This window comes from Perca flavescens, chromosome 15 (genome assembly GCF_004354835.1).
Source record: "Perca flavescens isolate YP-PL-M2 chromosome 15, PFLA_1.0, whole genome shotgun sequence".
In the NCBI taxonomy this organism is placed as follows: domain Eukaryota; kingdom Metazoa; phylum Chordata; class Actinopteri; order Perciformes; family Percidae; genus Perca; species Perca flavescens.
In genome coordinates, this window is record NC_041345.1 from 28,794,101 (window position 1) to 28,819,501 (window position 25,401).

A 25,401-nucleotide genomic window follows, 5' to 3' on the forward strand; every position below is an offset into this window, starting at 1 on the left:
TTTTGACATGGCTGTGGTCAACAGTTGGTTGGAGTACAGGCTGGACGCCAAGAGGACCAATATCCAGACCAAAGACATCCAGGATCTCCTCCATTTCAAGATGAATGTGGCCCAGTGTCTGGTGAGAGTCCATAAAACAGTGGCAGCAAAACGTGGAAGACCCAGTATGTCTCCAGAACCACAGCGTGTCCCCCACAGACCAGCTCACAGACCAGTCCAGGATGTACGGCCTCTACGTGAAGTTCAGTATGACATGGTTGACCACATGCCAAATTATGATGAAAAGAAAGAGGCTACCAGATGCAAGATGCCATACTGTACAGGAAAGACACACGTCTTTTGTGACAAGTGCAACATCCACTTGTGCTTTGTGCCACACCGAAACTGCTTCAAGGCTGCTCATCGAAAATGAGTATGAGTAAGTTGATGTGAGAATTCTTCTCAAGTTCACGTTCCAGTTCCATTCCAAGTAAATGTGCCATCAGTTCATTAGCCTACTATAAAAAGTATGGTTATGTGTTGGAAGTTCCATGATAGTTTTTTTTTCCAGGTAATCTTATCTACAATCATACATTTATTGTGTTCATGTGCATGTTCAGATTTCTCATTTCTCTATCTTTTTGCAGGCTCTGGGTTTTCCTGGTGATGACCTCACTGCTGTTCCCTACCCATGCTGAGATACCCCTATCAAGTTCATGTGCATGTTCAGAACTGTACACAGACTCAAAACCATGCAAACATTCAGTTCCAGATGTTTACGTCATACCTGATTGATTACTATGTGGAAAAACTCAGCCTAATTTTTCTTAAGTTTTTATGACGTTTTACACCCATCTCGTTGTGGCGTCCACTGGAATGGACATGAAAAACTACTATTAAAAACACGAGTTACCAAAAATGTGTTTTTTCCACTTTGTTTTTATGTTGGAGAGGAGTCAGAATCAGTTAAAAAAAAAAAAAAAAATGTACCCAGTCAAAAAAAAAATGCGGGTCTGAAGGGGTTTTAATGCATATGTTGTATTCTATACTTGAGCTAATTTGAACTACATAAAGTTCAGTAAAGTTGTGGATTAAACAATACAGAAAGCCAGGCAGCTTTTTCTTATCCATATTTAGTATTATTCTGGCAGACTATTGCATGATGATTTTTTTGTATAGTTACCGTAGTACTTAAACATGTGTAGAAACAGAAGATGGGATTCAAAACGCAAATTGTTTTCTGGGGGAATACCCCAAAACCCTCTGTTTTATTGCCCTAACTTCTCAAAATGAGCCCTTGCACTTCATTATCGTAAATAATAATAAATAATAAAGTCAGTAAAATGTTATCTTAAAGGACAATTCCAGCGCAAAATGAACCTAGGGGTTAATAACAATAACATTGTTGAATGCTCTCTGGGACATATTTTCATGCTAATTGAATGGGTCTCCAGCTAGACAAGCTACCGCAAACCGGTGGTTAGCTGCTAACACTAGGTTTCGGGGCAAATGGTATATCGCTAACAAGGCTCAAAATATCAACGCACTTCATCGGTAGCATAATAAGGGTCCTGACATGTAAACAGTCATGAGCAGTCAAATCACGCACGCTGTGTTTGAGCTATGTTACTGGTTACACGGCGTTTGTCGTTCGACTGCTCATGTTTTCCAAGCTGGCACCCGCATGTAAACATGAACGCGTCTTTATAACCTATCTTTTTAATAAACTGTTAACACTTACAACGTTTTCAATGCTCCGGTTTACATTATGCTACTGTGGAAGTGCGGTGCTATTTTGAGCCTTGTTAGTGGTATAAAATAGCGATTTACCCTCTGCCCCGAAAGCTAGCGTTAGCAGCTAACCACTGGTTTGCGGTAGCTTGTTTAAGCTAGAGACGCATTCGATTAGCATGAAAACAGCTCCCAGAGAACGTTTGGCTCGGTACACATAAGTTATTAACCCCTAGGTTCATTTTGCCCCAGAATTGTCCTTTAAAAATCACCTCTAGTGTAGCCTTTTGTTTGGTCGGTCCACTAACAGGGAGCGCTTCAAACTATAAAACAAGACAAAGATACAGTATGTGTTGTTTGCTGTCCCATCATTCAGACCACTGGTTAAATAAGCTGTAGGCCTATATGTCATTAAAAAAAAATTCTGATTTGGTGATACGCTTTGTTGCTCTTAAATGTGGGTAGCTCGTACTGCATTTCTTCATGGAAGCAGGAGACATTTCCTGTCCTGCTTTAGTTGCTTCCTTTTAAAGGATTTTCACCATTGAACCACAGGAAGGATTTTCTTGTAAGGAACAGGAAAAGCATTGTTATTTGTCAGCGAGGTCAGTGCACAACTATTATTGGTCTGCAAAAACCAGCTTTGGATATTTTCTGATCTCTTTAAGACAGGGGGTCTTCAATGTTTTTTAACCCAAGGACCCCTTAACTGGAAAAGAGACAGATCAGGGACCCCCTGCATACATTGTATAAAATAAGTTGCATAGTTCTCAGTTCATTTAAATCAAGGCTGAAGACCTTTCTTTTTTGATGCTGCCTTTCTTTAAATAGTCGTTCATTTCTTATACTGCACTGTAACTTTTATTCTCATATTTTATCTTTTATCTCAATTTGTTTTCTTCATTTTTAATTTTTTTTTTAACTGCTCATTAATGTTTTATGTAAAGCACTTTGAATTGCCCTGTTGCTGAAATGTGCTATACAAATAAAGCGGCCTTGCCTTGCATATTAAACTGGGCTTACAATAACATGTAAGCCTTTATACATACCTTTTTTTGTGCATAGAATACTAAGCTATTAAAATAATAATTGCCATGATTTTGCCACGACTCCTAAGGATGAACTGTATCTGTGGATGGCTAATTTAGTGACTGTCTTACCTATAGGCCAGTTATCATTAGTGGGTTTTTTTCTTCACAAATAATAATATGTTCGATTCATTAAGACATTTTCATTTTTGAAAATGTTGGCCTTTAGTGCAATTTGTGCAAACAAGCAAATTCCAAACACATTATTAAGTGGTGTAAGCTTTTACCATGCCTCCCTGTTGAAAACTACTTGTATCATGGGATAACGGGCTCTGTCACCACTCTCTGGATGGCTCACTGGTGGCGATTAGGAATCTGCATGGAATACAGTATGAAGTCAATATTTATATGTAGGAGTAAAGTCGTCTTTTGTCAGATGGTCTCTAACTCATTTCAGATGATACAAAATAAAAACAATCCCTTAAATACAGTAAAAACACACCCACGTCTTGCTTTTTCATCCTGCTGTGTGTGTGTGTGTGGGCTGGGTCACAGGGAACAGAAGTGTCTGTGGACTGGGAAGGCAGCTAGTCCAGCCAGAGCTATGCCCAGACTGTCTCCTACGCTGGCAGCAGCCATGGCAAACTCCCTCTGTCGGTCTTCAGTCTGTGGAAGAGAAGAAAGAAATGAACCCACGCTAGATTTTTCATGTAGAATGATGAACAAAACAGCCCCTGGTGCCACTGCAAAATAGCCAAAATAGGAACTCGTTTTGCAACTGACAGAAAGTTGGCCTGACCTCCTTGCTGATGAAGTAGAAGGTGTTGACATACGCAGCTCCACCCAGCAGACCCTCATAGAAGACAATCGGGAACACCAGCCAGGCGTTGGGCAGGAACTGGTAACTCACTGCCAACAGGAGCAACACTGCGTTCAGCACCTGGGATAGGCAGAGAGGAGGGAGATGGACAGCAGAGAGCCTGGAAATCAACGCTGTGATACAAAACATCAGCAGTAAGCAGTTGATGTTTTTTGTAATCATTTTTTTCATTCCTCCGTGTCCTCCTTGATTTGATGGGTTAAAGGGGAACTATGAAGTTTGTTTTTTAGCTTAATTTACCTTAACTGAACAGCTTCAGAGTCATTGGAATGGTTATATGACTTTTCTTTTGAGTTGAATTGGAGGTCGCCCGCCCCCCCCCCACGCGCCTGTGAGCTGAAAAACCACCTTTGCAACTTTCGGCCTCAGCGTCAGGAAGTATGGCGTGATATCAGGTCTCGCGATATAACGTATTGCTTCACGGCACTGGTAGCGATGGAGTTTTTCACACTATCGTCATGGCTGAGCCGGCAAAAAAGAAGCAGAAAGCTAGGAAAGCATTGTCGGAGGAACAGAGAAAGAGGAAACGGCAGACTGACCGAGAGACGAGTCAGACACGAGTAAACATATGAGCTGCAAAATATCTATTCTGAAGCTGTAGGGGGAGGCGGGGGGGGGCTCTATAGAGAGACCTGTCAGCAGAAAGAGAGAAAACTGTGGAGAAATGGCCAAAACTGCATAGGGCCCCTTTAATACACTACTAGGAATCGTGTGGAGGAGGGGTGGGGGTAGACTTACGTCACAAGGATGCGCCGACAGTGTTGTGATCATTACTGACAATTCTGCCACTCATTAGTTATTTAGTATCAATGCTAATACAGTTCTACTACACTACAACAACTATATGAACTTAAATAGAACAACTTCAATTTTTCTTTTTTTTTTCTGTACTCCAATCTGTCTCCAATTTATTGTGGCAACAAAATATATGGCTCAAGCAATATATATACATAATGCATAATGTTTCCCAATAAACTGTAGGTAATTACTGCACCTAGCAAGCTACTAACTTTGAATTTTTAATATCTTGACCAGCGTATGTACAAATGAACCCTTTGGACTCTGCAGAAAAAAAGGTTTGCCAGTGCCTACATTGGTACGTTTGCTTATTGTATATGTAGATATTGAGTATCTTCAAATGCTTCATATCCTTAAAATCAGCACAACCTAAGCTAAATGGTTATGCAAGTCAACAAACAACAAAATAAATAAATAAAATGTGTTTTCATCACATTTGATGAAATAAACACAAAAAATATTGATCCAAAAGATTTCTAAATGTAGAAACATGAACAAATATTCCTTAACACTCCATAAGTTATTTGAACTATGTACATTTTTTTGTTAATGAGATATGCTCCTTATGAGTGTAAACGCGTTTTGATGGTTTCATCTGCAATAGAAATGGTCCGCCTGCTGTGTAGCACTGGACGTCCCGTAACGTAATGACGTCATCGCGAGCGTACAACGTGATGACGGGAAAGACTGAAACCTTAGCTTTCTGCTTGAAAAGAATGACTGCTCTACCTGTTATGGTTTTTATTTTGGATCGTTTCATACAGGATGTTAGAAAAATGATTGCGCTCCCACAAGATAACAAGGAGCCACTGACTATCCTCGTCTGGAGCCTGAGGACACAACATGCCCTCCCTGACCAGATAAAGGAGATGACAGGTACACGCAACCTGCAGCGGCCCGTGGCAAAAAGTTGAGACCGAATCAACTTTTGGAGAAACGCAACCCCATCGATCTAGACTGGGTAAAACCAGCCCGATCTGCCGGCGATTTGATTTCGCCCTGCAGCTCAGGCTGGAAACCTGTACGTTTATCTATCCTGCTTCCGTTCACATAGTTTTGCGGGGACCAATCACAAACTGGCTTATCCACTCGCTATCGGCAGAAGCGAGAAGCGACCAAGCAGCTTTTTCTTTGCATTCAACAAGCCGGCCACCGAAGCGCAGCACTCCATGGCAGCTAAACCGTTGATGCCGCTGTCGCCGCTACGTCACCCGGAATCGTTGGTCTGATTGGTTGAAGGACTATCCAATTGCATACAGAGTCATTTTGAACTGTGCCCGTTGATCAGGCCTCTTGTGCGGTAGAACATACAGAGCAGACTCCCCCAGACTAACGTTCAATCTTAAAAGACTGAGCTTGGTCTGACGATAGCCATAGACTACCATCGATCAGACTTGTCGGTGGGTTAAGAGCACATGTGTCAAACTCGAGGCACGCGGGCCAAATCCGGCCCCTTGCAGATTTAGATCTGGCCCGTATATCAATTTAGGTTCACAATACATTTTGGCCCACCTAATTGTGCGCCAAACCAAAAACACAGGAAAGTGTTTTTTAAACTGTAATTGCCTGTCATTCAAAGCAGAATATGGCAGATTTGCCGACTCTGAGACTCAGAAATTCCCCCAGAAGCGGAGAGTTTTCATATTCAGGCTGTAAAACAAGTTGTTGTTGTTAAAAAAATGTATAATTGTTTTTCTTGATTTCCTAAATTCTACGATGGCTAAGGAACTCTTTTGATGACTTTTTGTAGGGCTTCATGTCAACAAAAATGCAACAAAAAGTGTACAAAATGTCGGAAAAAGCAACAAATTTACAAAAAGGTGACAAATGTCTGAGAAAGCCACAAAAACAACAGAAATGAGGAAAAAAGCAACCAAAATGTTTAAAAAAAAAAAAGTGACATGCAGTAACAAAAGCACGTCAATAAACCCTACATGTCTGGCCCTTGGTGTGATTCTCTTTTTCCAGTGTGGCCCTCTGGGAAAATGAGTTTGACATCCCTGGTTTAGAGCTATGGTTTTGAGGCGGTGTGAGAGTCCCGCACTCGCTATGTCTCGCTCGGCTCTTGTCTTTCTCTCCCTCCTGTGAAATGAAACTGCCTTCAAGTGAGGTTGGAAACGTCGAAATCTATAACAATCTGACGGAAAACTGTAATTGTGCAATATAAAGTCTAATTGTGCTTTGTTGGGGGAAGGTTTAAGAACACAACGGGACGTCACACAAATGGGCCGTTTCATTTATACTCCAACGGCCACACCACCCAGCGGAAAATTGCCAGATCGCTTTTCTTGGTGTGAATGCCCACTTAGCTTTCTGCTGCAAAAAGAATGAATGCTCTAGCTGGTGTTGTTATTTTATTTTAGATCGATTTAAACAGGATCAGGGTAAAAAAACAACCTCCATTCAGCCACCAGGGAATAGTAATCCAGGCAGGGTGTCATGTTTCATCCAAAAACATCCCTTTTCTGCTGATTTGTACTTTACGTTTTATTTCTCACCTGCAGCAAAGAGAGAGTCCACAGTTTCCTGCACTTGAAGCAGCACAGGGAGGACCGAGACACCAACACACCAACTTGGTACAGCACCTGGTACCTGAGCACACGCACACGCACACACACACACACACACACACACACAATTAATAACTACGTCCTTAGACAACTTAAATAAAGTCATGCCGTCAGAATAATATCCAAGTGAGGTTAACTGACCAGCGGTACTGCTCTGCATGGGACAGGAAAAATTTGGGGAAATACAGCAGTTCCATCTGGAAAAGAAAACGTCGACATTATTCTACGCTCATTATCATCTCAAGATTTGCAATATACAGTATATATACAGTATATATTTAAAGTGATGGTTCGGAGTAATTTACCCTAGGGTCCTTTGCACCATGACCTCGAGCCAAACACACCCCCAGAAGCTTTTTTCACCTGGGTCTAACATTGGGCGAGTTAGCGTAGAGTAGCGTTAGCCGCTGAATAGCTTAGCGCAGGGGCTAATGGACCCACGTTTGTATCTCGTAAATGACCCCACTAATAATGCCCGAAATGATACCAAAGGTCTACACTAGTACATATAGGTTATGTACTCATAAAACGATGGATTGGAAAGTTTGTAAGTACACCAGAAGTTTATGTAAATATTTTTAAAAATATTTTTTTATTTAACTTATTTTTTAAAGTAAGTGTTGTAATATAACTAGCAGGAGACAAGTAATAATTGAGGTAAGTTTGGAGACATTACCTTATTTAATCATTCAATTAATAAATATTTTTGTTGTATCTCTTTTCGGTGTAGTAATTTGTAGACGGCCCTAAGCACTCGTCTAACTGCAGGTAGCAGCAGCAGCAGCAACAGAGAGCAGAAGAGAGCAGGCAAGTGTTCATAAACTTCTGGTGTACTTACAAACTTTCCAATCCATCGTTTTATGAGTACATAACCTGTACTAGTGTAGACCTTTGGTATCATTTCGGGCATTATTAGTGGGGTCATTTACGAGATACAAACGTGGGTCCATTAGCCCCTGTGCTAAGCTATTCAGCTGCTAACGCTACTCTACGTTAACTCGCCCAATGTTAGACCCAGGTGAAAAAAGCTTCTGGGGGGGTGTTTGGCTCGAGGTCATGGTGCAAAGGAACCTAGGGTAAATTACTCCGAACTTTACCTGGGGATTATGAAATCATGCAAACCCCGACTATTTTGCGCGGAAATCGGCAATTTATGCGGCGAAAGTGCGGCGTATTTGAAAAAAAAAAAAATTATTATGCATTGAATTATGCGATCGCATAATTGCGCTTTTCTTGAGGAACTGGCTTGTTTGTGTGCCACTTGTTTGTATGTTTTAATCCCTTGTGTTGTCTTCCCGTCGACCGTAAACTTGTTGTCCATCCAGGTCAAAAGTGAATTTAGAATTTTGGTGCTTTTTATGCTTTTGTCACTTTATTCAACATTTTATTTTTAAATTCATGGTCAATAAACCTAATTTATATGACATTATACCTAATTTTTGAGTTAAAAAAGCAGAAATTATAAATTATTTTGACTAATAGTTAAGATCAAAGGATGTTGAGTGAACCACAGTACACTCAAAGTTTAGTCATGATACGGTTTTAAAACCATTTAAACATTTTTAAACATGTTTATAAAATAGAATAAAACACCCAAAATTCAATAAAAGTAATCATTCATTTTACATGCAAAGATCGTTGTTTGGGTTCCACACAACGCACATACATGCATCCATGTAATTTCTGGGCATTTTGGTTCAAAGAAACCCATATTTCTGATATAAATGGTGAAAAATGATATAAAAACTTTGAAAATAAAAATTTGACCCAAGGGCAACACAAGGGTTAATCCCTTTTGCTCAGGCCTGCTGTCATTATAGATGTAATGTCATTTATTATAATTTGTTAACCGTTGTATTTTAGGATGCCTATTGTCAGCTGCCTGGGGACTACAGCTGGAAATTAGCCGTAGAGGCTAAAAGCCGCTCCTTTTACTGTGCAGTTAATTAAGGGGGTACGTAAAATTACGAATCCCACTATGGCCACGCCAAGACCCGCCCTATGAAGCAGCTCGATTGGTTGGGGTTAGGCATTTGACCTTGAGTGGTTAAGTTTAGGATAGCCGATTGGTCAGGGGATAGGACCTGTACCAATGGGGTTACGTTACCTTACGTTCTCATGTACGCCTGGCCAATAAATGCTATTGAAGGGCGGGTCTTGGCGTGGCCATAGTGGGATTCGTAATATCGCAGGGGGGACTGTCCACGACATTATAAAATAATAAACTATTTGTACTTTACTTGAGTCTTTTCTTTTCATGCCACTTTCTACTTCTACTCCGCTACATTTCAGAGAGAAGTATTGTTCTTTTTACTCCACTACATTCATCTGACAGCTTTAGTTACTTTACACATTAAGAGTTTTGCACACAAAACACATGTTTATAAAGTCCAGCTGAAATGATTCGACCATTAAACACACAACAGTTTGGATCCTTTGCGCTTCCTTAAGTTGTAACAGAGTATTTGTTACAGTAGTTTTACTTAAGTAAAGGATGTGAACACTTCTTCCACCGCTGCATACAGCCTACACAACACAGAAGTCGGGTCCGGCTTAACGCCATGCAGTAAGATGAACGGGATACCAGAGGGAGCCAGAGAACTTACCAAGCCCTGGTTGATGAAGTACTCGGCGAAGTAGACCAGTCCCAGGGGAAGCACAAACCACAGCAAGCCCTGCTCACAGGAAGAATGTTCAGTTAACAGCGTAACCAGACAAATCCTCAGGTTGGAAGTAAAGTGAAGAGTGCACTCACTTTGATGACATGAAGTTTCTCTGTGAGGGTGAGAGGTCCGGCGGTCCTCTCCTCTGTTACATTGGGGGGGGGGGGGGACAACCACACAGCAGTACTTACAATTCATTCACATCAACAACAGCCTCTTTTAATCTGCCTGTGTATCACATGACAAAATGGGGGGGCTTCATTGTGGGGAAACAGCACAGTCACAGTAATTCAGTCACCGCAGGTTCACTCCACTGTCCAGATGTTCTTTATACATGAATCAAAAGTCAATTCTGTCATCTCAAGAGAAGGGAACCAGCAGTCCAGCTGGACTTGCATTAGTCTACCGAATACCATTTTTTTTTTTTTTTTTTTTTTTTTTTTTAGCTTCTGTGCTTTTCAACAGCGAATATTCAAAGCTGTGGTGGCGGTGGTGCACCCATGGGCATGTGGGTTTTAAAATGAGGTCTGGTCAGGTGCATTGGTGGCGCATTGCTATCTTGAGGCAGCAGAAAGCGATGCACCATTGGCCGACAAAAACCTGGTTTCGCAAAAACCAATTTAAAGGGTGCGTCGTCCACATGGTAAGATGAGTGCAACACTGCACGCATGGAAACATTTACAAGTACTGATGCAGCCTCCCTAATTATTAAAGCAAACACTCATAAATCATACAATACATCATTTTAAAAGCAACAGCCTACAGGGACTGGTAGATGACTGGAAATAATAATTCAGGTGGGTGGTGGGTGGATGATTTAAGTGTACACGCGGTTTTGGATGGCGTCAGAACTAGTCTATATTCACCGCGTTCCACTTCTGGGATTGCTCCGTTGCCGCCGGGAAATTCCACCGGATGTCCCTCTTTTTCGGCCGGAGGTCCGTTACCTTCCGCTTTCTTTGTGTTGACTGTTCCTCAGATCTCTGGAGGGTCAATCCAGGCAGCTAGCGAAACTATCTGTCCAATCTGAGATTCCTGTTCCACTGTTCTAAACTACTTTAGAACGACACAAAACAAGTTCCTTCCCGAGGCTATTTTGCAGCGGCACCGCGGCTCCGTCCGGCACTTAGCAGAGCCCAAGACGATTGGGATTGGTTTATAGAAATGGCAATAAACCAGAGCACGTTTTTCTCCCATCCCGGAATGCTGTGTGGACTAGCCAGAACCTCCTCCGCTGCGCTGTGGAGGAAGGTCTGGCAATGGGAGACTATGTCAGAACTGATTCATGCATCATGCTTGTCACACACACAGGGATGCGCAGCCGTCCTCAGTTAAGTAGTTTATTGGTGTTGATAGGACAGGGGATTGGGAGAGACGGCAGAGGGTCTGCCACTTTGCGCACGGGCAGATCCCATCCATCCATCTTCGTCCGCTTATCCGGTATCGGGTTGCGGGGGGAGCAGCTCCAGCAGGGGACCCCAAACTTCCCTTTCCCGAGCAACATTAACCAGCTCCGACTGGGGGATCCCGAGGCGTTCCCAGGCCAGGTTGGAGATATAATCCTTCCACCTAGTCCTGGGTCTTCCCTGAGGCCTCCTCCCAGCTTAACGTGCCTGGAACACCTCCCTAGGGAACTCCTTCACTTGGGGTAAGGACTCATTCCCTACCTGGAGTAGGCACTCCATCGGTTTCCTGCTGAGAACCATGGCCTCAGATTTAGAGGTGCTGATCCTCATCCCAACCGCTTCACTCTCGGCTGCGAACCGATCCAGTGAGTGCTGAAGGTCGCAGGCCGATGATGCCATCAGGACCACATCATCTGCAAAGAGCAGCGATGAGATCCCCAGCCCACCAAACCGCAACCCCTCCCCACCCCGACTACGCCTCGATATCCTGTCCATAAATGTTACAAACAGGATCGGTGACAAAGCGCAGCCCTGGCGGAGGCCAACCCTCACCTGAAACAAGTCTGACTTACTGCCGAGAACCTGGACACAGCTCTCACTTTGGTCGTACAGAGATTGGATGGCCCTGAGAAGAGACCCCCTCACCCCATACTCCCGCAGCACCTCCCACAGTATCTCCCGGGGGACCCGGTCATAGGCCTTTTCCAGATCCACAAAACACATGTAGACCGGTTGGGCATACTCCCAGGCTCCCTCCAGGATCCTTGCGAGAGTGAAGAGCTGGTCCATTGTTCCACGACCAGGACGGAATCCGCATTGTTCCGGCCGAACCCTCCTTTCCAGCACCTTGGAGTAGACTTTACCGGGGAGGCTGAGAAGTGTGATACCCCTGTAATTGGCACAAACCCTCTGGTCCCCCTTTTTAAAAAGGGGGACCACCACCCCGGTCTGCTACTCCTTTGGCACTGTCCCAGACTTCCACGCAATGTTGAAGAGGCATGTCAACCAGGACAACCCCTCCACACCCAGAGCCTTGAGCATTTCTGGACGGATCTCATCAATCCCAGGGGCTTTGCCACTGTGGAGTTGTTTGACTACATCAGTGACTTCCACCTGGGAAACTGACAATGATCCCCCATCATCCTCCAGCTCTGCCTCTAACATAGAGGGCGTATTAGTCGGATTCAGGAGTTCCTCAAAGTGCTCCTTCCACCGCCCTATTACCTCCTCAGTTGAGGTCAACAGTGTCCCATCCTTACTGTACACTGCTTGGATGGTTCCCCGCTTCCCCCTCCTGAGGTGGCGAACAGTTTTCCCGTAGCACCTTGGTGCTGACCGAAAGTCCTTCTCCATGTCTTCTCCAAACTTCTCCCACACCCGCTGCTTTGCCTCTTTCACGGCAGAGGCTGCAGCCCTTCGGGCCCTTCGGTACCCTGCAACCGCCTCCGGAGTCCTCTGGGATAACATATCCCGGAAAGACTCCTTCTTCAGTCGGACGGCTTCCCTGACCACCGGTGTCCACCACGGTGTTCGTGGGTTACCGCCCCTTGAGGCACCTAAGACCCTAAGACCACAGCTCCTCACCGCAGCTTCAGCAAGGGAAACTTTGAACATTGTCCACTCGGGTTCAATGCCCCCAGCCTCCACAGGGATGCACGAAAAGCTCCGCCGGAGGTGTGAGTTGAAAGTCTGTCGGACAGGGGCCTCCTCCAGACGTTCCCAATTTACCCGCACTACCCGTTTGGGGTTACCAGGTCTGTCCAGAGTCTTCCCCCACCCCCTGACCCAACTCACCACCAGATGGTGATCAGTTGACAGCTCCGCCACTCCCAAATCGGCAATTTATTTTAAATAGCAATGCGCCAGGCACACCTGTCTTTTAAGGGTTATGGGAATGACACTCTGATTGGTTGAATACATTTTACATTCAAAACATACCTATGATTAATTAAGAGACTAAATGCAACCCCTTTGCCCCTTGCGTCTTACTTTCCTCCCAGATTATGCACCATTAAACTAGCAAAAATGAAGTTGGACGTGCCCTAAATGCACCACTTTAGACCATAGATCATTTAAATGGGCTCTTAAAGGTCCAATGTGTAGGAATTTCTCCCATCTAGCGTTGAGATCATATATCGCAATCAACTCTCTCGCACCACGCGGTTCAAAGTACGTATTAGAGCCACGGTAGCCTTCACGCTTCAAAAAGCCGGTCTTTTTGCTCTTTTCAATATCCTGAACTCCTGTTCCTGAAATTTGGATTTTGAATATGTGTGATCCTCCGTGTTTCCTTCTTCAAACTCGCCGGGGCTGGGAAGCTACGATACCCATTAGCAGCATTAGCAGCACCTGTGAGTTTATCATGTGACAGCAAAAACGCAAAAGGTGGAGCAGTATGTCCTGTATGTCCCTCACCAGCTAACGTATTTCAAGATGGAGCATGAATATGGAGCTTCTACCCCAGTTCATGCAAATGCAAATGTAATATTTCAAGCCAAAAGGAATACTTGGAATTGATGGTGGCGGTAAATATTCATGAAAAAAGGACAACTTTGTGAACGGGCAACACCGATGTTGATAATGAACAACTAAACACGTTACACACTGGGCCTTTAATGTGTAAATAAGAAACTATTTAATAACTTTATTATTATTATAATGTTGTGTTTTTCCCCCAAGGGGCCAAACTAATCAAATATTGCAGGTTTAAAGTAAATAGTTCAATGACTTGTTTGCGGTCTGACTTATCAGCCACGCTAAGCACATAGTGGAAGCAGGGTGGAAACTGCTAGCCTAGCTGTATCAAAAGAAGAATAAGAAAAAAAAATTAAATAAACAGATCAACCCTGAACAACCCCGAAGCTATCTTATATACACATCGGGGAGAAAGCGCAAATACCAGTTTTGTAGATATCGGTTTTCACTGCTACACACAGAGCAGATAACATCCAACATGTTTCCCCACACAAAGCCACCCACATACAGATTCTTTGATCGCTTCTAATGCAGACACACACACATATCTGAATGACACACAGCCGCCTCAAAACCAAGATAAAACTGGTTCCGCTGATCTGACCTCACATCTTACCAGGCTTTCACAAAATGACTGGAAAGTCCTAGTGTCTAACTAATGACTCATTCATTTCACCATAAAAATTAAGATAAAAATGTTCCCTCCACAAAACTGACACATGCTTTAAATATTATCTGATTACATTACAGCAATGCACCGCTGCTAGGCCATTCAAATGAATGTGTTGCACAATTGCTGCTAAACTTACCACTCACTGGATTTTGTTTTCATGTCAAATAGTTCATTCAATCATTATCATTTTTATGATGTTTGTTGTCATGCGAGAGTGTGCGACATGTACCTGGGGTTGATATCGCCTGCTCCTCTTCCTCTGAATCATCCATCAGCCGCCGTCTATCCTCGGAGCCCACGGCCGCGTATTCGGTATCCCGGTATTTCCACTGCGGTAATGAAGGTGGAAGAACCAGCAGGAAGAAATAGCTGGTGGTGGTGTAAGCAACAACAACAACAAAAAAATGGGAGCCAAAGAAGAAGAATCATTTCATTTGAACTGTGGGTGAAACAGGAGACGGAATGAACAGAGAAAGTGTGGCCTGAAAGCAAGTCAGCTTTAATTGATTGTGGAATCTAAAATGATATTCAACAAAGCAATATAGTACACAATAACAGAGTGTATGAAGAGAAGCCACTCCCTTTGGATTTCTTCATATTTACGGTTTTCAATCTTCTGTTAATCAATTCAAAATCCTAATCAACATGAAAAAGTGCAATAACAAATAAAACTGTGCAGCTCCAGCGTTACATAGAGTGAAATGTGTAACGTCATGCATAAGCACAATGATCTGTCTGTCTACGCTTTGCCTATCCATTCCTCTATACCAGGAGTGTTAGGGCCCTGACACACCAACCCGATAATCGGCCGTCAGACAGTCTGGCGAGGTCGGTGACTCGAGTCTGTTTGGTGTGTTCCGTGCCGCCGTCCGTCGGAGGGGGCCGTCGGCTTTCATTTTGGCCGACCTGACTTGCTGGGTCGGAGGACGGGCAGTCGGACTCAATGACCGATCTGATTGGTGGAGTGCTTGACTTGCGAATCAGTGCACTTTATGTTAGCGTGACGAACAGCCTCTCAAAATCTGATGAAAATCTTTCAAACTGACCTTTGTCGATCTGAAATGAAGACAGATTCAGCAACTGCACGGCCTATTTCTCTTATTTCGCTTAAAATGTTTTCAGACAGTGAACTATCTTCGTAAAATATGAGATCGTATTCTGAATGAGTCGCCATTACGCTCGGTTGTAAAATCCGGGAGCAGCCAGACCCAAGTGACGCGTTCGTCCAATCAGCTGCTGGTTTACATTTTTTGGGTCGACAATACAGATTAGCACCGCCTGCTGTTATGGAGACGTATTACGTCGTGCAGAACGTACGCTCAAGTCGCCGTTGCTTGGGGTGTTCCGAGGCACTTTTTTTGACCAACTCGGGGATACTGATCAGTCCGACTGCCTTTCCTCCTGACGGTCGGCTGTCGGGTTGGTGCAAAGTTAGGAAAAAAAGTTCCTTAGCCTCATAGAGTTTAGCAAAACAAAGATTTGAGTTTTAAAAGCAGCTGACTCACAGCAAACAGTTTCACAGCCTGAATATGCAAACTCTGGTCCTGGGGGAATTTCTGAGTCTCAGAGTCGGCAAATCCACCAAATTATGCGTTGAGTGTCACATAATGACAGTTTGGAAAACAGTTTCCAGTCTTTTTAGTATGGTGCACAACACTAAGTGTGCCAAAATGTGCAAAGGGCCCGGATTTGGTCTGCGGGCCTTGAGTTTTATACATGTGCTCTATACCGTTTCATAACTTAACAATCTAATCTAGAATCTAGATCAAATGGGATCATGTTTTGGTATCGACTGTTCTCCATTCTTCTCCAGTCAAATCCTTTTCAGCTCTCGAATGACAGCGTCTGTCTTATCTTTGTACTTCCACACCTCACCTGCACAACATAGCACACGGGACCACCAGCATGATGAGAAGCGTGTGCTGGGGCGACAGGCCGATTTGGGTGAGGCCCGAGTAGAGCAAGGCTCCAGCAACACCAGCGCCACCGGTACCTGAGCCCCAGCCTCCCAGCACATCCCTAAAGCAGGTGGGAAAGCAGGGTTCACCATCCACACTAAACATCATCAAAAGACACATCGTAGTGTGTGTAATGGCCGACACATCACTAGAACACAAGAACATGAGAGATAAACGTACATGCATACACATGGTTTGTTAGACCAGGGGTCTCCTGCATTTTTAAAGCCATGGACCCCATAACTTAAAAGGCAGACGGAGCAGGGACCCCCTACTACAGATTGTATAAAATTAAGTTGCATATTAAACTGGGCCTACAATAATGTTTGGGCGGCCTAAAGCCTTTACACATACATTTTTAGTGCATAGAATACTAAGCTATAAAAATAACTGTTGGCATGATTTTATAAATGGCTCTGTGGATGGCTACCCTTGCATACAGGCCAGTAAGCCTACCATTATTGTTTTGGTTTTTTTTACAAAAAGGCTGATTTATGTTTGCTAAAAATATGTTGGATTTATGTTAAGAAGGGGCCCCCCTGTTGAAGATCTGTGTCTTAGACCATCAGCAGCTACATGACAGGAAGGAATTAAAAGGATATTTCAGGGACTTGAAGCTTGCTTGAGATTTTCAGTTCAGTTGTGTGTAGTCAGTAGTCATGCTATGGTCACATGGCATTGTGGTTGCAAAGAGGAAGGTTTATCTAAGGACGCTTCTACATCAGGGAGTTCAGAGTCAAGTGCCGAAAAAAAAAAACACACATTCACTAACACAATTCTAAAATCAAGAATGTCAGATTTCTCTCAAAGTTTTTTTTTTTTTTTTTTTAAACAGCCTGTACATTTCCACCAGGGAAAGGGGAAATTATTCGGCGACTTGCTCAACAGCACCTTGGTATTGCATTTTATAAACTACATGTGTTTTGTGTGCTAAAAAATCTTAATTTGTAAAGTAACTAGGAACTAAAGCTGTCAGATGAATGTAGTGGAGTAAAAAGTACACTATTTCTCTCTGAAATGTAGCGGAGTAGAAGTAGAAAGTGGCATGAAAAGAAAAAGACTCAAGTAAAGTACAAGTACCTCAACATTTGTACTTAAGTAAAGTACTTGAGTAAATGTACTTAGTTACATTCCACCACTGCTTGCAGTATATCGATTAGAGAAGTTTACGTGCTGTTGGAATGAGTGTTTACCTGCTGAAGTAGACCGTGAGAGAGAGGAAGGACAGCTCTCCCAGTCCAGCGCTGATACTGGCAAAGACCACTCCTGGAAACACAGTGGGGGGAGAGGGGAGGACAGAGATGCTCATTCATTACAGAAAAGTAATAATCACAGGGGGGGGGGGGGCTCATTCCTGTGTTTGACAAGGAACAACAATCTCATTTGAATTCAACTTCAGACTATTATTATTTACTGTAATTAATTCAATTAGTTGTGAAGTCACACCGGAATCATTTATATGAAGTTAGTATGGATCAAATGATGTTACTTCCTCTTTGGTATTGCTACTCAGCGCCCAATTAGTCTTTAGAATTTCCTCTTTGACCCCCGTCACTCAAAATGATGCCAAAGGACTTAGGCTACATTTACATTGTTACGTTTTGGTTTAAAAAAACGAATATTCGCATTCCCCCTGCTCTGGCGTTTCAGAGCCTCTAAACCGGAGACACTTAAGAACACTTCTGACCCCGTTTTGGTTTGGAATCTGCAGGCGTTCGTCTGGTTGTGACTGCTTTCCCAAGATGGCGCCCGCATGTATACGTGAACGGTACTGTCTTTAGAATCTATCTTTTTAATAAACTGCCTAGGCGGGAAAGTCGCCGGACGCCACAAACTTCTGAACATAGGCGCCATACAGAGGTAGTTGCGTGGAGCTGAGAGTCTTAATTAGCTTTGTAGCCACTCATTTGGCGATGGCTTGAATGTAACGGACGTTTATTATATGAAAAAGTTACGCACTAAAACTTTAAAGTAGTATTAAAGTAATATTAAGTATTAAAAGTAAAAGTACTAAAAAATCCTCCCATTTTAGAAAGTGGAAAGGATCCAAACAGTTGTGTGTTTAATGGTCCAATCATTTCAGCTGGACTTGTAAGGCCTGAACATTGTTGGGTAGTTTAATTAATTAAATTATTTTATTTAATAGTTAAATAAAACATTGCATGTGTGTTTTATTTTGTAAAAAAACACTTAATGTGTAAAGTAACTGATAATTAAAGCTTTCAGATGAGTGTAGTGGAGTAAAAAGTCCAATATTTCTCTCTGAAATGTAGCGTAGAAGTAGAAAGTGGCATGAAAGGAAAAGACTCAAGTAAAGTACCTCAACATTTGTACTTAAGTATAATACTATTGTAAATGTACTTAGTTACATTCCACCACTGGTTGGGACCTTGAGGCTGGAGATTTTCATTGCCAACCACTACTTCTGTAATTGTTGTGCACATGACCAATAATGAAGACCCTTGATCGTGTTAACTGTCTGTTCAGTTAGACTCATGTGCCTGCTTCTTTTAAACTCCTTTGCTACGGACTTTAGAAAGAAGGTATCTTGATCTCAAACATCAGTTCACTGATCCGCCTTAGCGTGGTGAGAAATATTTCTAGCAGCAGGTCGTGATAAGCCTAAAATGGTATCGTGTTTCTGTTACTGCAGCTGCGCCCTTTCAGATAAGACGACAGGAAATCAAACAGAAAATGTATTAGGCGGTATCTAATCCATCATCAGAATTCTTGAAAGTTCCACCACCAATAATGATAAAAGCTATGACTAAAAATAATAAAAGCTCTGTAAAAAAAATAAATAAAAAAATGGCAGATTCACCTAGAATGCTCATCCACACAGCTGTGGAGAAGGACACGAGGAGGAAACTTGTTGCTGCCATGATGGCGCAGAACAGCACTCGGAAGCTGGGAAAACAGAAATGAGGTGGTACGTTTACAACACGGCAGTAGTACACAAACATTTATGGGTTTGCTTTTATTTGTACAATGTTCTTTTTGCTCTATTAACTAGGGGTGGGAATCACAGGGTACCTCACGATACGATACACGATATATAGTCTCGCATTGCCAGACCTTCCTCCACAGCGCTGCGGAGGAGGGTCTGGCTAGTCCACAGAGCATTCTGGGAAGGGCGAAAAACAGGCTCTGGTTTATTGTCATTTCTTTAATGGCAATAAATCATTAAACCCCAGTTTATTGTCATTTCTTTAAACCAATCACAATCATCTTGAGCCCCGCACGGAGCCCCGGGGACTCTGCAAAACAGCCTCGGGGAAGGAACTTTGTTTTGGTGGAACGTGTGTACGTTCAAAGGTTGTTTTAGTCGTGCAACAGAGAACTCCGATTGGACAGAGATGCAGAGATCTGAGGAGCAGTTAACCGTAGTCCTCAGAAATCCACCGCGGTTTACAATGCCGAAACAAAAGGAAGCGGAAGGTGAGGGACATCTGGCCCGAAAATAAGGGACTTCATCCGGTGGAACTTCCGGTGGCACCTGAACAATCCCAGAAATGAAACGTCGTTGATATAGACCACGCGACATATGGCTCACGACAGCGATAACATCAGGATACAACAATGCTACGATAATCAATATATTGCTAGACAATCCCATAATCATACATGATTATACATGATTCACAGGCATAAAAATGCCCGTGAAAAGGTTAAGTGCAGGTTTCCTCTCTTTATTCACTGTAAGTCCAAACTATTAGAAAACGGCACAATTCTGCAGCACAAGGTTTTCAGACTGTAAATAAAAAAATACAGAACTACAGAACAACTATGGGTCCAGACTTCGGACTTAAACGTGGCTGGGGCATCTGTTATTTTCCTACAGTAGATATCGATATTTGGCGCCAGCGTATTGATTATTGTATCGCACCAAGGGCGACAATATAATGCCTTATCAATATTTTAAGCACTTCTTTTTCTACTTTTTTTTAAAATAGAAGGACCACCAGTAAAAAGGAAGCATTGTGCCAACTAAGCAGCTGGAAGACACAGAAACATATGTTACCATTACCTTACATTATTAAATTACATGTCATTTCGCTGATGTTTTTATCCAAAGTGACTTACAATTGCTGTATATCAGAGGTTGCACGCCTCTGGAGCAACTAGGGGTTAAGTGTCTTGCTCGGGGACACATTGGTTGATGTATCACAATGGGAAACCCTGGTCTCCCACATCAAAGGCACGTGTCATATCCACTGCGCCATCACCACCACACCATACCACAGCTGTTGAATTTCATCGACGATACAAAAACAGCAAAGTGGAAGCTACTGGAAAGAAGTAGTGAATTAAATGTGCTAAATGCAGGGTAAAAATGGTCCAAATCGAGGCCTGGTCTTGGCCACTATTTGAACATTTTGGCTGGGACAGAAGTTTCTTTTTCCTTTTCTTTTTTTAAAGATTATTTTCTGGGGCTTTTTATGGCCTTTAAACAACAGGAGAGCTTAAAGATGAGAAGGGGGGGAGGGGACACGCTGTAAAGGACTCTGTACTGGGCGAGCTATTTGATCATATTGCTGTGACAAAAAGTAATGTGAGGCACCAAAGTAACCACCACATTACCAAATCTAGCGCCCAAATATTTCTGTATAATAATAAATGACGGGATGACTGTTGGACATTTCTAATATGGAATGGCCTTGATTTTTTTTTTCTTACCCATAAGGCAGTTTGTGGATCACAAAGGGAGCAGACAACTTGATGACGAGTGTTGGGAGGATGTCAGCTAACAGCACAGCCTGAGGAGACAAGCATCAGACCAAAAGTCCTCTTTTAAAATCATTAGTGACAAACATGATGTGCCAATTAAGAAATGCAGATGGAAATTACAATATTACAATTCTCTGGAAGAGTGTTTATGGGTCCCAATGCCATTGTAGCGGTAATATATATGTTATATATGTCCTCTAACAAGGGGCGTAGCCGTAATTTCCGAAGTGAGGGGGACAGATTGTTCAGGAGGAGGATTTTTATTGAAAGTTCCTCTCCCATTTGTCTCTCCAAATCATGGATTCCAATTAGCCTACATTTCATTTATGATTGGAAACACTGACATTTCCATGAACCGTTCCATACTGTTTTACTGCCGCATCTCGCCCAATGGGAGCCCTGCTAATATTTTTAACTGGCCACACGGAGGCGGCGCATGCCAATGAACCAAGTATATGGTACTAAGGTCATCAATATGATAAAAGTGAAGACATTTTTTCATGTTTGAATCTATTACTCAGGGTCAGAGGGGGTGCTGCAAATATATGTGTGTGGGGTTGTGTGTGTGTCTGTGTGCGTGTGTGTGTGTGGGGAGGGCGCAACCTGAGTAACGTGCACACTTGACTACTGATGGTGCGTTCAAATCAACAGTGTAGTGTAAGTGTGGGGGACAGATCTTAAGGCCTTAATTAAAAAAAAATGAGGAAAAATCCAACCTTTAAGGACACCAATTTTCTTTATGAATGATTAATGTATCGTAAATAAATAAATGTTCTTCCTTAAAATACAGGGGGCATACGTAAGTACACCCCTATGTTAAATTCCCATAGAGGCAGGCAGATGTTTATTTTTAAAGGCCAGTTATTTCATGGATCCAGGAAGTTCCCTTGGCCTTTGGAATTAAAATAGCCCCTCCCCCCAAATCATCACATATCTTTCACCATACCTAGAGATTGGCATGGTTTTATTCCAGATAGCCTAATAGCTGGTTTGATTTGCATTGAGAGATGATTTTATGGAAAGTACCCCATGTCAATCTCTAGGTATGGTGAAGGGTGTGTGATTATGTGGGGGGGCTATTTTAATTCCAAAGGCCAAGGGAACTTTATCAGGATGTATAGTATCCTGGATCCATGAAATAACTGGCCTTTAAAAATAAAAATCTGCCTGCGTCTATACTTATGCCCCCTGTATTTTAAGGAAGAACCTTTATTTATTTACGATACATTATTAATTCACAAAGAAAATTGGTGTCCTTAAAGGTTGCATTTTTCTTCATTTTTTTTTTTAAATTAAAGAATTAAGATCAATTTCCAAAAGATGATTTTTTTTTTTATTCCTCTTTTTAGTCAACTTTAGCATGGGTTCATAAACTTATGAGCACCACTGTATCAATATACAGACTGGTTAGGGTAATTCCCTGTTGTGTAGTGACTCTCCATTTACCGCAGTAGAGACAGGATTGCAGTCGTAGCGGCTACTGTTGCTACTGTTCCCACCTTGGAAATCCATGGCCAACGTGGCTTTAGTCTGGATATGAAAAAGGGTCAAAAGTTAATCATTTGCTTCCAATTTAATTTAATTAAAATGGGAATTTATTGGCATCAAAGTTTCAATAGCAATATTGCCAAAGCATCAAAATACAATTCCTCCAAATATTCAGACACAATATAAATACTATATGGACATTGTAGAAGAAAAGCTTTCTCACTTTATGTCAATACAGACTTTATTGTAGCTTCAAGCCATTAGCTATAACAAAGGGGCACTGCAATAATATTTGAATATGCCTTCTTACTGATGCCGTGGTGTTTGCTGTCTCTTGTTTTGTGAGGATGTCATGGGCGGCGCTCAGCATGACCACATAAGCAAAGTTGTTGCACAATCCGAGGAGCCTGGCGGGGGTCGGGGGGTTATTAGAAGAGCAGGTAGATAATACAGGCTGGGTTAGATTCAGATGCATCAAAATCTAAAAACTAAGCCACCGGCTGAGTGGTTTCTCTCTGAGAAAACACCAACAGCGTACATGCCAAACAGTGTTTAATGTTGTCTTCACAAGATTTTTTTTTCTTAATTAAAAAAAAGTAGGCGACATGAAAATTATCATTTAGATGAAAAAAAAAAAATATCAAATATCAATGTACAAATTGTAATGTGCAGAGCTATTTGTGACTAATAAACAATTTGATTTCATGTTATATCTAGTTAATACTGTCCTACACCAAACACCTTATTTTATACAACACTAGTTATGGTTCGGTTGTATTAGTTTAATAGTAGCCTAACGTCATGCCACTCTGCTGTGGTTCTGTAAACTAGACTTTCAGCTTAATTTAAACACTGGACACTCACCAGAATCCACTCCAGTTTCGCCATTGTGTGCACCGACCTACATAGATAACAAGAGTTTTAGAGAATCATAATATATTGCGATATGTTTGGAATGTAAATGAACACAGTGCTGACAGATGGACAGACCCACCGGTAAAACAGTTTTTTTCAAAAATTGGTTTGAAAAGGGAATTATTTTCATCACAGATATATTAGATGAATAAGGTAATTTTATTATGTTTACCGATTTTAAAACAAAATTTAATATACAAAGTTCAATAAGGGATTTTAATAAGATATGTAAAGCAATACCAATAGCCTTATTAAATATGATACAAAACTATTTACATTATTCCAAAAGTCAAATCAATTTGCCTAAACTGCAACTAAATCAAATTCCCCTGAATAGCAAAAGATGTAAGAATAATTGTATTAGCAAAATATTCAAAGGTAAACTATTTCATGAGTTTAACCAAAATATAAAAATAAGGCATTTTGATGACATAATAACAAATAAATATATCAAATTCATGAAATGGCCTATACCTCCTAAAATCAAAGAAATGCAATTCAAAATTATAAATGGATATTATCCAGCAGCAGCAATGCTTAAAAAGAGATTTGGTTTTGAAGTGGAGCCATGTGTGTTCTGTTCCCAGGAAGATGAAACTATTGAACATTTGTTTTTCTCTTGTCCAGTGATAAAAAGATTCTGGCAAAATGTCATGAATTGGCTGGAAACAAAAATGGAGAAAATTACACAATTAAAGTTGGAGCAAATTCTTTTTGGCAATGAAAATCTTCCGAAAGAATTTTTTAGAATTTACAATATCATAACAATTATGGGTAAATACCATATCCATAAATGTATTTGGCAAAACAAAAATCCATCCCTAATGGTGTTTAAAATTGAACTGAGGGAATACTTTGCTTCTCTGAAACTTCTGAAAGACTCCAGTGATAACATTTACTCTCTATGTGAAGATGTCTCAAAATATTTCTCATTATAATTTGTAAAGCTTCCATGTAATTTTATTTTAAGAATATATGAAGACGGAGGACAATGTATGTGAACAACTTTGACATGCCTTATGGACTGTAATGCATTTGCTTGATTTATTTTGTTTTAGTTTTATTTGTATTTACTTTTTTTATTGTAATTTGTTCTATTTCACTGTGTTTAACTATGTTCTGCATATTAGTCTCCCAATGAGAGATTTTGTAAATTGTGTTTTGTTAATAAAGTTAAAGAAAAAAAAAAAAAAAAGGACAGACCCACCGGCGGTACGGTCAGACCGTTGAACAGGATCTGCGTTGACGCTGGCTGGCTGCTCCATGTTGAACGTGAACGTTACAAATGAGCGCAGGAACCGGGCTAACGTTGTTGTTACAGGGCTAACGTTACCGGGCTTACGTTGTTACTGGCCTAACTAAGTTTACCTGGCTAACGTTACCGGGCTAAATTTCCACCTAACTAAACCTGAACCGAACCTAACCACGGAAGGGGGGCGCTACACATTTTTTACAGGAGGAAAAACACTATTCGAAAGGGGAACCGGCTATGACACAACACCGAGCTAACAATTGAAACAACTGTAACGTAAAGCCACGGTACATCGTAAACAAAGCGGCAGAGTCACCACTAAGACGGACGAGCTGTATGTTTGTAGTCTCCGTCGCCGTACTCGAGCTCATACATTAATGTTTGTAAACTTTGACGACGTCACAAAAAATGCGGTGTTTCACACAAATGAATTCCCGCGGAAACAAATCCAGCCCCAACGTTCCCATTCGGTTTGACGCTATTTAGGATACAAACTTAGCTGGACACGCTTCCGTTTATTTTATTAGTTTGCAAATCACAGTAGTTGCTAATATCAAAAAGTCTTTAAGTTTTAGTTAAAACTATTTTGTCATTCATTATATGTGGCTTTTGTCAGCTGGCTGTGGTCCAGTTCGCTGTCCTTCACTGTCCCTGCTCCAGCATCACCGGCTGTGTTATTATTTTACATCCATGATTGAATGTCATTTAACATTTATAAACCTTCACTTGAGTATGATTTTGATTGAAAATTGGTATTATCATTGGGGTCAGGATAGGTGGGAGACCCCTTCTACTTGGTCAGGGCTATGTTCCTAGAGTTCATACTTCATACAGGGTTTCCCCCAGAAAACTTGTTT

General features: G+C 41.8%; 1 protein-coding gene across 2 annotated transcripts; it reads right to left on the minus strand.

Annotated features, from left to right (window-relative positions):
• Positions 1-2,744: 2,744 nt before the first annotated feature.
• On the minus strand, positions 2,745-24,987 carry cln3 (CLN3 lysosomal/endosomal transmembrane protein, battenin). Of its 2 annotated transcripts, none has more exons than XM_028600068.1 (16): positions 24,500-24,987; positions 23,242-23,278; positions 22,688-22,784; positions 22,336-22,419; positions 20,839-20,918; positions 18,983-19,068; positions 17,355-17,427; positions 16,079-16,222; positions 14,433-14,572; positions 9,742-9,794; positions 9,593-9,661; positions 7,128-7,183; positions 6,915-7,008; positions 3,538-3,678; positions 3,245-3,404; positions 2,745-3,113 (listed from the first exon to the last, which is right to left on the minus strand). In XM_028600068.1, the coding sequence occupies exons 1-15, from the start codon at positions 24,555-24,557 to the stop codon at positions 3,288-3,290; spliced, it is 1,329 nt and encodes a 442-aa protein (XP_028455869.1). In that variant the 5' UTR covers positions 24,558-24,987; the 3' UTR covers positions 2,745-3,113; positions 3,245-3,287. The 2 variants fall into 2 exon arrangements, with proteins under 2 accessions (XP_028455869.1, XP_028455868.1); XM_028600067.1 differs by having other exon boundaries at positions 3,241-3,404.
• Between the last annotated feature and the right edge of the window lie 414 nt (positions 24,988-25,401).